Source organism: Polyodon spathula, chromosome 14 (assembly GCF_017654505.1).
Source record: "Polyodon spathula isolate WHYD16114869_AA chromosome 14, ASM1765450v1, whole genome shotgun sequence".
Classification (NCBI taxonomy): Eukaryota; Metazoa; Chordata; class Actinopteri; order Acipenseriformes; family Polyodontidae; genus Polyodon; species Polyodon spathula.
Genome location: NC_054547.1, coordinates 21,594,024 through 21,606,254, shown reverse-complemented (window position 1 = coordinate 21,606,254; position 12,231 = coordinate 21,594,024). Strand labels below are relative to the sequence as shown.

Below are 12,231 nucleotides of genomic sequence, written 5' to 3'. Positions count from 1 at the left end.
GCTTCCTCAATCGCACCATCATAATATATCAATTTGATAACTGTTTTTTAGGGGTTATAGGCACAAACATGCTCCATCTCCCTAAAAGCAAGTGTCAATATTTACCAGTGCAACATGACGTAGGTCTGTGTGTGTGTGTGTGTCTATATATATATATATATATATATATATATATATATATATATATATATATATATATATAAGCAATAAGCAATAGACACGACAGGGTCTGGGATATATTCTAATATGTGTTATAAGTCACAAGGCGAAGCCGAGTGGCTTCAACCACCCGGGGCGTGTGGATATTAGAGTATATCCCACACCCTGAAGTGCCTTATTGCACTTATAAAATGGATCATTAGAAAAACAAAACAAAACAAAAAAAAACCCCTTTAAAAACATGTTTTAATTAACAAAAAAGTAATTTTTATTAAATATTCTACCACCTCTGCCTGACCTTAGAAAAAATAGTCCCTTAAAACATAAAAAAAGCCTTAATTAAATAATAATTTCAGATGTTGAATTGAACATTGCCATTGAAAGTGCAGTTTTGATTTGTTACACTTCTTGTAATTCCTAGTTTATTCATTACATTTTTTAAGATATGAGTGCCCATTTTCATCATGACACAGCACAAATGAGTCTGCCGTTAAATCACACAGTACAATTAAGACTGCCTTTAAATCACACAGACCCTTCCTCACAAGATCTGCAATAGTATCAGGTGAGAGTAAGTTTTTTTTAATAATCCTTTGTTATCTGGGGTAGTAACAGGAGGTAGCCATACCAGGTTTGTGCTACAGCATTACAGAGGCGAGAAAGACGTTATTTGCATGGATTACCCGGTTACTTATCAAACTGACTGCAATTTACACCTTGGTAACGTGGAGAACTACTGGATCAGTGTTAAGAATCAATTTAAAACAATGCAGGGCACAGCAGAAAACATGATCCCATCGTACATGTACGCATTTAAAATGTATGGCAGGAACTGTCGATGAATTTATAAATGTTCAGATCACACAGCAGCACAGGGGGTGGGCCCGGTGGCAGCAGGCAGGCAGACTGAAGAACGGACAGCAGATATTTTTTTAAACTCTTTATTTTCAAAATGTGATAGTGAAACGCCATAGTTCAGGGAGAAGCAACAGCGATCAGAATGGCGATTTTTGAATTTATTTATTTCACTACTTTAATCATTGGTGTCCGATTCAGATTCATTCAATATCTCGTGTACACTTCGGTTTCCCAAAAGTTCAACATTAACATAAATCTCATCATTGTTGGTCATGTTTATTGCTATAATTTCCAATATGTCTGCCGTTTTGATTTTAAATTCTAGGTGTATGGCTATATGGCAGTGATTTTGCCATTTTTGAAAAAAAGTGTCGACTCATGGTGATATGCTGTAATATCAACACCCCCATGTGACCTGTTTTGACTAATCAGGATAGAGTGTTTAAAAATATATATATATATATATATATATATATATATATATATATATATATATATATATATATATATATATATATATATGTGTGTGTGTGTTTTTTTTAATTTCACACTAAAGTGTGATAAGACCTTACGTTTACGAACACAAACGCTCTCTCCATATAGATTGTAGTAACATCTTATGACTTGGGACAAAAGAACTTTGTCAACACTACAAACTGGTTTGTGTACTCATGAACACCACCATTTTTCATCGAAATTTTACTGTGACGTAAATTCTTTGTATCTTGTTCTTGTCGATGTTTATGTGAATTAGAACCAGAACACTACAAATACACTTGTGAACGGTAATTGTTGCCATTAACGGGGAGCCTTAAAATTAAGAAATTAATTAAGCACGTTTTTGCCCTAGAAGTAAACAAACAATGAAGTAAAAAGGTTACCATACCAAGCTGAAAAAGTTGTCTTTTTTTTTTTTTTTTTTGCATCCCAGATATAATAGACCTTAGTTACATGTTTACCGTCAGCAGTTTAAATTGTATAAGATTCCAGATAAGCTGATAATATCTCATCAGCTTAAAAAGCAGGCATAGTAATTTATGAGCACCGTATGTAGCGTGAGTTTTGTGCTAAAGCAGTGACAGCAGACCACACAGAAATACTTGGGACTGTAATTAGGAAGCATACTATGTACTGCATCTTACTAGATTGCAGTAAAAAAAAAAAAAATATGACAATGTGCTTGCTGTGGTGTGTTTAATATCATAAATATACAGTGCCTATAGAAAGTCTACAGCCCCTTGAACTTTTTTCACATTTTGTTGTGCCAGTGCCTCAGAGTTTCATGCATTTACATCAGGATTTTTTTCCACTTATCTACACACCATACTCCACACTGTTAAGGGGAAAAAAAATTATATTATATATATATATATATATATATATATATATATATATATATATATATATATATATATATATATATATATATATATAATTAACAGGATTAATACTTGGTGGAAACACCTTTGGCAGCAATTTCAGCTGTTAGTCTTTTGATAATTCTGGGATAGGATAGGTCAAATTTGCACACCTAGAGTTGGCAATATTTGACCATTTTTTACAAAATTGTTCAAGCTCTGTCAGGTTCCTTGGGGAGCATTGATGGACAGCAATCTTCAAGTCATGCCACAGATTTTTGATTGGATTTAGGTCGGGCTATGACTGGGCCACTCAAGGTAATTTACCTTTTTGTTCCTTAGCCACTCCAATGTAGCCTTGGCTCTGTGCTTTGAGTTATTGTCATGCTGAGAGGTGAACTTCTGTCCCAGTTTCAGCTTTCTTGCAGAGGGCAGCAGCTTTTGCTCAAGGACTTCTCAGTACTTTGCTCCATTCATTTTCCCTTCTATCCTGACAGCTGCCCCAGTTCCTGCTGATGAGAAACATCCCCAATAATATGATTCTGCCACCACCATGCTTCACAGTAGGGATGGTGTTCTTTGGGTGATGCGCTGTGTTGGGTTTGTGCCAAACATAACGCTTTGGATTTAGGCCAAAACGTTCCATTTTAGTTTAGGCAGAACACAAAACTTTTTGCCACATGGCTACAGAATCTCCTGAGTGTTTTTTTGCATACTTCAAACATGATTCAAGGTGGGCTTTCTTGAATAATGGCTTCCTTCTTGTCACCCTACCATACAGGCCATATTTGTGGAGTGCTTGGGATATTGTTGTCACATGCACGCTTTGAAAAGTCTTGGCCATAAAAACCTGTAGCTCTTGCAAAGTTGCCATTGCCCTCTTGGTAGCCTCTCTGATCATTCTCCTTCTTGCTTGGTCATCCAGTTTGGGGGGATGGCCTGATCTAGGCAGAGTCTTGGTGGTGTCATACACCTTCCACTTCTTAATAATCATCTTGACCATGCTCCAAGGAATATTTCAGGCCTTGGATATTTGTTTATACCCATCCCCTTATCTGTGCTTTTCAACAGCTGTCCCAGAGTTCTTTTGAAAGCTCCTTGGCACTCATGGTTGAGTCTTTGCTTTGAAATGCACTACCCAGCAGAGGGAACCTAAAGGAACTGCTGAATTTATCCTGAAAATCAGGATGTCACTAACATTGAGCATGCAGCTGGAGCATGCTGTCTCTATATTACTGTACAACTTGTAAAAGATCTGCAACTCACATGGTTCGTTGCCCCTTTAAACCAGGACCCAGGACAAGGAAGTGAAAGTTTGCAATGCTTGCGCACACTTTTAATAAACACAAACAAATAATTAAACAAATAAAACAGAAACAAAACCTAACTCCGTTTTGGAGCGGTGTCTATACACTAACAGGTTCCTGACTAACACACAGGATGGCTAAGCCGTTTACCTGTCACAAAACACTTTGCATTGCCTGCTCGGAAGCAGAGCACACCTTCTACCTCCTTCTACTCAGCAGCCTCGACTATACAGGTTGTTGACTATTTATACCCTGCACCTGGTCCTAATGATGCCCAGGTGCGGGTGATAATTAAACAATACAATAAATTAAACAACTAAACACAAATGTGCATTCACACGTGTTTTTGGGCAGGTAAACTTAACCCCTTCCCTGCCGTATTACAAACTGTACACAATTAGAGGTGCAGTCACCAATTCCATACACAACACTGGTAACATATAAAAAATATAAACACGCAGAGTTCATGAATAGATTAACCATTCAACAGAATAAGTCGACAAACAAGCGATTACAGACACAAACCTGGTTGTAATGGGGTAGGTTTCAGTTTTACAACAGTGGTTTAAGATTGCACATTGTTACTGGTACACCTGATGGTCCCTGCCTGAAACACTGGTACATGAGATGAAAAGATTGAAAACCACTAGTTTACAGTTTAAACTAGCGCGTTGCCGCACGGATTCTTAAGCACAATACTGATACAATTGGGTACTTAAATTAATAGTTATTGCTAAAGCTCTGTGTATAATGTGTAGATTACTGATATAGTTGGGTGTTTAAATTACCATTTGCAACTATTCTGACCCAGTCTAATGCTTGGGTGCTGCTAAATTGCTGGGACTTGATTAATGCATTTGATGTCCTATTGTACAGAGGGTTAAGTTGCTGGGCTAAAACAAGTAAGCTCATTTCAAGATTGTGTACCTATAGTTATTGCGATTTAATTGTCTTTAATTATTAGTTCTTTACTTAATCCTTATAATTCTGTTCACATGTGTATCATGTTCATTTATGTAGTGCCTTATTTATTGTGCACTTGGGTTAATTAGTTTTAATGTGTGTATATTTAAATGGAGCCAGATTAGTTAACTTTAAAGCTGTTCATGAAGTTATGACTATTTGAAAATCCTGAATACTGTAACCACTGCTATATAGTCGTTCCCTCTGTATTACTTGAGTACATGTCCAGCTTGTTTGTTTAAGTACCTTTTTAATATAGCTGTTTTCCTGGTGCTTCCCTCTGTTCCTTAGATACCGTAATTTATCTTATCTCTTCCACGGTTATTTTGTCCCCACCTTCCCGGAGTATCAACGGTGGTGGCAGCTGTACACTACTCTGTTTAAATCCAGTTAGAACACTTCCCTTTTAGCATATGTTTTGTTACACTATTCAGTGCCCATATAGACTTTCTAGGTTCTATGCCCACAAGTACAGTGGTTTGCAGACGTATTCACCCCCTACCAATAATGTCACATTTTGTTGAATTGCAAATAATGTATGCACAGTTTTTCGAACAAACTTTTTTTTCTCTATTCAAAGCTGTAGTGGTTAAATTGAACACTGTTATATGAGGATGTTATATGAGGTTAAATGTCAGCAAAACTTGCAAAGAAAATGTCCAAAATGAAATTTACCCCTTAGGTCAGTACTTGGTAGAAGCACCTTTTGCATCAATTACTGCTGTGAGTCTTTTTGGATAGGTCTCTACTAAATTAGAGTAGGAGATTTTTGCCAATTTACAGAAAAACTGTTCTAGTTCTGATAATTTTTGGGGGGATCGTTGACGGACTGCAATCTTCAAGTCTCGCAATACATTTTCAATTGGATTCAACTCAGGACTTTGAATGGGTCACTCAAGAACATTTGTGCTTTGGATCATTTTCTTGCTGAAATGTGAATTTCCTCTTGGCTGACTCAATGTGAATTTCCTCCCTAGTTTCAGTCTTGGCTGACTCAAACAGGTTTTCCTCAAGGATTTGCCTGTACTTTACACCATCCAATCTCCCCTCAATCCTGACAAACTCCATACATACTTTAAGAGGAGACTTTTGAGTAATTGCTTTTTTCTTGCCACCCGTCCATAAAAGCCAGCTTTGTGTCGGATCAGTTGATGTGTGAACAGTGACTCCCATCTCAGACACAGAACTTTGCAAATCTCTCAAGGTCATTGTTGGCTTCAGAGTGACATCCCGAACCAGTTTCCTGCTTGCCCAGCTGCTCAATTTGGGAGGGCGACCTGATCTGAGTAGTGTCTGGGTGGTATGATGCATCTTCCATTTCTTAATGATGGACTTCACTGTGTTGAGAGACATAATCGGAGCCTTTGAAATTTCCTTGTACCCTTCTCCTGCTCTGTGCCTCTCTACCACTTTATGACTGACTTGTTTCAAAAGCTCTTTGGTCTTCATGGTTGCTTTGTTGGATCACTATGTGAGTTACAGCTTGAAAGTCTTTATATACCTGAGAGAAATGATCTACAAGTTAAACCACTTTGAGTACACACAGGCTGAAACCATTTCACTAATTTTGTGACCTTTCAAACAAATCATATGCACCTGAGCTAATTTAGGGCTGCATTAATCTGTTTTTATCTGTAAAGCTTGCTTATTTATATTCTACATGCATTTTTTAACTTTATCAATGTGGAGTAGTTTGTGTAAATTCTACATGTAAAGTCTAATTTGAAAGCGATATGGAGTACGCTCAGGTGCTAACAAAATGTGGAAACTTTGCAGGGGGGTGAATACTTCTGCAAACCACTGTATATTATTTTTAATCCTCTACAATACCCTCTGAATTGTGAATTGTCATTGTAATTGTATCCTTAAAGGTTAATAGTCAAGGTTTTCTTTACTCAAGTGTGTGTAACAGCATTGCTTTTCTATTGAGCAAAGTTTAGAACCCTGATTAGAGGCCCTACAGTCTGGTAGTTGACATGTTGGGAAGATAAGAACGACCATACAGATAAGGTTATACTGCTTTATTGTGATTAGACACTGGTAAATAGTGCCTTCATTCTTAATTTAAACATGTTATTTATCTTGCTTCCACTGCTGTTATACATAATAGGATCCCTGGGTAGAAATTTGAAATTTAACTCAGTCCATTCAAACTGACTACCATAGATGGTGCCAGCAGTTTTCTTATAAAAAGATAAAAGTTTACACCATCTTTTTTGTAATGTCTTTTTTTCACAAAGGAGTAAGGAGAGTAATATAAATTTCTGTTTTCCATTGAGAAATCTTAGTTTCAATAAGGTCTATATGCTGTTACTGCTTTGAAATGGACATGTGATAATGTGGATTATGGGTCAACTTATGTTTAACGTAAGTCTATTTAACCATCCCATTTTTATAATATGGTACGATGAATGGGCATTACTATGGAAAACAACATAGGGTGTGTGAATCATATTCTGATTTAAAGCACCTATAAGCTTAAAAAGTTTCTACTGTTTGTCCAACTAAAGAACTGATAAGAACCATTTCACAGTGCTGATATTGTAGTCCCCATGTTACGCACAGTACAAACAAAATCATCACAGTACATTCCCATAATGCAGGGAGCCTTGCCAGGGCTAGGCCCATCCCAAAACACACAGCCTTTGAGAGGCTTTGCATTGTACTCTAATCAAACCAGTTAGTATTTAATAGACATTATGTTCAAATCCTTGATTGTTTGCTAATTTTGTATAAGGAAGACATGTTTTTCTTCTTTAAAAAAAATATGAGTAAATTACAGACAGCAGTAATACACTTTGAGAATAGGCCCTTGTAAGTCATAATGGTGGTTGTGAGATTATTTCTATAGGTGCTCAACAGGAGCCCAAGGAAGCCATCCTCTGGTCTAATGTTGCTGCCTGCTTTCATTGCTCTATACCAATAGTTTCCAATTCAAGATGGCCCTAAATATCCATTCAAGTAAAGACATTTTTTCAAGCAGATCCTAAATTAGAATGGTAAATTAATTTAGGACTGGATTGGAACAAATTCCTGCACAAGAACGAACTTTGAGGGCCAGAATTAGTGCCCACTGTTCTATATTAGTGAATATCTAATCCCTGCCTGTAAATTGGTAAATATAAAATCCAACTAGGATGTGTTACAGTACTTCCAGTTGCATCAGTCACTAGTTGATGCAAAAATACATTTACAAAATAATAAAGCACAATTTCAATTTATAGAACCATTTTTAATAGAGCGCATCAAGGTTTTGTAGAAACAATTTGTTACTGGTTTGTTGAAGATAGCTGTAAATATCTTGGTAATTCTTACACAGTATTTCTAAATATATGCAGTTGGTTATTTTGACCACATTTTTTAAAAGTCTGTGTAACCATGAAACAGGTGGAACTGTAATTGTATTTATATAGAAGCTTGTGTTATTAAAATATCATTTTGATAAATTAGATAAAGATATTTATCAAATTGTTCTGGACTATTGCTGGTTCCATTCCCAGTGAGATTATGTCTTGTTTTGCCAGATAATTACAAAAAACAATTTACTTTTTGACAACTACCAAAAGACTGCAGTGTTATTGCCAATATAAAACATAGTTGCTATGACACTTACTGTATGTAACATGTTATTTCCCTATAGTTGTATCACAAATCCCAGAATCTAACAAACTGACATTAACACTAGCTACCACTGCTCATATCATTAAAATGTACTGCATAGTTTCCCAATACTATGCCAATAGTAGAGAACTGTCCCCAAAACACTGGCAGTAATAGACTTCAAGCACTTTTTTAAAGCAAATGGAAAAGTAAATATAATGAGAAAAGTTAAACAAACAGCATAAAACTATTTAGAAAAATAATGCTACTTTCTAGGTTTATTCCTTTACAAAAATATACATTTGCACTTGTTTCAAAATGGTGTTCCGAATCTGTTTTAGAGAAGTAGTGCCAACCATCCTTTCTCCATGATGCATCAATTACATGCTTCCCCAGTCCCAAACAGTGGACCTACCTGGCAGTCCGAGAATGGTAAAGTAAGGTCGGCACTCTGTAAAGCCAGAGCTCTGTCGGACACAGGACCGCCAGAGCCCCCTGTAGTTGTAGACTGACGTTACTGGGTTATCGTACAGGTCCTGGGTGCTCCACTGGTCCATCACTGTGGAAGCGATGACACCCGCAATCCCCAGAAGGCCCAGGACGAATCCCATCACTTGACACATGGTGGCCGACATTATACAATTGCAGTACTGTATGCAACAGCAAATACAAGTGAGCAAAGCTAAGCTTTGAGGCAAATGATATAAAATGGCACCCACTCTCTGTCTTATTTGATCACATCAGCATCCAAACGGTACGGTCTTATCGCTAAACATTGGCTCACCTGTTTGACTTTCTGTTTGACTCAGATAGGTTTGTAATTGGTTCCCTGTACGCCTCTGCACCTGTTTTTGAAATTGGTCTATTTGTTCTTGTCCTGTGAAAGGGAGGGCCAGGGGGGTAGAAATATGTTTTTGCATTTCAAGGAGGTTTTGGGCAGTTTTCATGTTTCTCTGATAAAAAGACTTGTCATTGTGTTTCATCATAATGTATGTAGCCTTCATTTACCTTGCTCTAAATTAAAACCACAATTCTTAGGACTGTTTTTTAACAGTATTTACGAGCAATCTATTCTGTTAAACAGTCCTTAACAAAACATTTCTGAAAACATATTTGTGTGAGTTTTTAATACAGCAGATATACAATGTTTTAATCTTTTTTTTTTTTTTTTTTTTTTTTTTTTTTTTTACATTAATGTTACAAGTGTAGTTAAGAGACCTTCAAAAGGTACAGCTCTACTAGAAATTGGTGTCAGTTTGAAAAGTTATTTTTCTCCTGTAAAGATCTGGAATACATTCAGAGCTTTCAGACTCAAGGTCAATTGATGAATCAATTTATTTACAGATGTTTTTTGAAAGCTTGTTTTAGGTAAATTAATTAGTTTTATTATATCTTTTCTCTATAGCATTTTATTTCCTAAAGTAGGGGACCGCTTTTTAGCCATTTATGAGCTCCCCAATAGGACCATTTTACCCATTTTAATGAGATAGAAAAGCCTACAAGGGCAATCGGTAACCTTTGGTAGAAGTCCAGTCAAACTGTATCAAAATTGTAACCTTTATATGAGCTAGCCCCCCGCCCCTCGCCCCCCCATTTCTACAACGTCAAAACAGCTGCCAATCTACCTATTTAAACTTAGATCACCAGTGTGCCAATTACCAACTGTGAATGGCCACCATAAAAATACATTGCTTGCTAAAGTTTGCAGCAAGACAATCCCTTCACAGCACTTTATAGAATTACAAACTAAGACATTTATTTAGAGGTGATGTGTTTATACACAAATAATCCAAAGTCATTTGGCTCAATATTATCAACAACAAGGAATGTGTTAATTGCCAGTTGACAATTAAGTGGTTTCCAAAGCATAGATTAATTTAGCTCAAAGCAGCATTATATCCTATACTGTTAAACACTCACTGTAGCAACAACCTAGTTAACAATAGAATTTGCTGTACTTCCAGGTAAAAGCTGTTCTCGTAAAAACCTCTCTAATGCAAAGCTTTTAGCGTATTGTTCGTTCCCTGTTTGTTCAGGCTTTGATAGCAACACGTATCTGATGTGTATTTGACATTGCTGTATCACGGGGTACCAGTCTTCCTCTACTTGGTAAACACGGGAGAATCAACAGTGAAACTTGCTCCACAGTTTCGGTCAGTTATTTGTAACACCAAGGCAATATTCCCCTCAGCAGGGAGCACAGAGCATATTAAATGGGCTGTAGTGAATTATAAGGTTATTAGAATGGAGGTCCTGGTTACATTATACAGAGTTATGCTTAATCGCTTTATTGTAAAGTCATGTTCCCATTTGTAATTTTTAATAATGTAGTAGAGTGTAAAGGCGGATACCCCCTATCAAATGTACAGTTGCAGTTTCTTTGCTGTGTTATTAATATTTACTTGGCGGTGAATGATTCTAAAGCTTCAGGCCACATTTTGTAAGACACACTGAAAATGCTTATATTATTAAACTCCAGCACTGCAGTGTATTAAGAGCAATACAAAAGTACAGAAGAAAAATACAAAAGAACAACGGTCCAAAATAGCAGATCAGATTACATCACTTTGACTGATCTAACCTATGTTACTGTAATTGATAATTGATAAGATTGATAATTTAACTTTTTCACTGGGACTTAAAAAAATCATTAAGTCATGTACATGTCAAATGTATATATTTTATAATAGAATTTCGTAATTTTCTATTCAAAAATATATAGTTATAATTATATTTAAACCATCTGATTAAACTGAGCTGTTGAATTATTTTACAGTAGTTAGGCTCTCATTGAGTAACTTAAGTAATTACTAATATATATATATTTATATATATATATATATATAACCTATAATGTCACTTTATAAAAACAAAGCTTACAAATGTTATGTAATTTTTATGTGTATTCTATTTATTAGAATACACAATGTTTATAGTAAATTTTTAAAATTAGTTGCTTTTTGTGGTGGGAAAATTACATCTTATGCAATTTATGTACTAACCTCTGAGCTGTTTGTTCATGTGTTTGTTTAGCCTGTGTGACTTAAAAGGGATTATACCAATGTAATAAGAAGTTTGAATTTTATTTATATTAAGTTTTAGATTTTAGTTATATAGTCTTTAACAGTCTAGACATTTCTCTTCCCCTTTTAGCCTCCACCTGCATCTTGTTATTACTAAGTGAAGGCGGTCTAAGGTAGACCAGAAATGTTCATATATAGTCATGCTTTGAAGTAACCCGCAAGAAGCCTACATGACAAGACAAAGATTGTCATGGTGCCAGGAGGAACAAGACCTGCTTGCAAAAGCTATAATAAGTTAACTATAAGTAGTTACGATATTAGTTATATGATGTGTTGTTATTGTATAATTTGATAGGCCACTTTGATGTTATTACTGCTATGACTGTTTAAGCTTTCCATGCTCAGGTTTAAGAGATTTAAGTATAATACAATAATAATGTGTTATTATCAATAGTTGTTTGTGAACATACTTCCTCTGTCTCGTTGAAGAACCGCCATTTCCCTTATAAGGAATGGAAAGGTACTGACATTTAACTAGAGAGAGGAAGTTCTATCTCTTAGCAACCGCAAGCTGCTTTCGTGGCACTTCACAAGAAATGTCACTGACTTACTTTTCATTTTAGGGGGGTTTGCAATTTAAATATTGTTATGATTGGTCTCATCTTAATCTTCCAAGTTGTTGCTATCCGCGAATATTAAGTTGAGCTTCTGTGATTGGCTCTTAATAACTGTAGGTTACAAGGTATATATTATGCTTACTGGCTCTATGTACTCAGAACATTGCTTGGTTTTCCTAACACCTGCGTGTGTTGAGAGTGTTCTCAGGTTTGCAAACTTTAACTATTAAACTTATTTACTCAATCTTGTTTGTTCTACTGAGTCTCTGTCTTACAGGAGTTTAAAGTATAAACTTCCACCACACTTTTAGATTTGTATCCCCTAAGAAAGACGTTCTTGGTTTTT

The 12,231-nt window shown here is 35.9% G+C and overlaps 1 protein-coding gene across 1 annotated transcript in view; it reads right to left on the bottom strand.

Moving 5' to 3' along the window:
* The window catches only part of LOC121326630 (claudin-18-like), a 40,271-nt gene extending 31,231 nt beyond the window's left edge, over window positions 1-9,040 (bottom strand). The window contains exon 1 of the mRNA XM_041269968.1: window positions 8,661-9,040. Coding sequence (XP_041125902.1) covers window positions 8,661-8,880 — 220 coding nt within the window. The 5' untranslated portion in view covers window positions 8,881-9,040. The remainder of the gene's footprint in view (window positions 1-8,660) is intronic.
* Window positions 9,041-12,231: the final 3,191 nt, after the last annotated feature.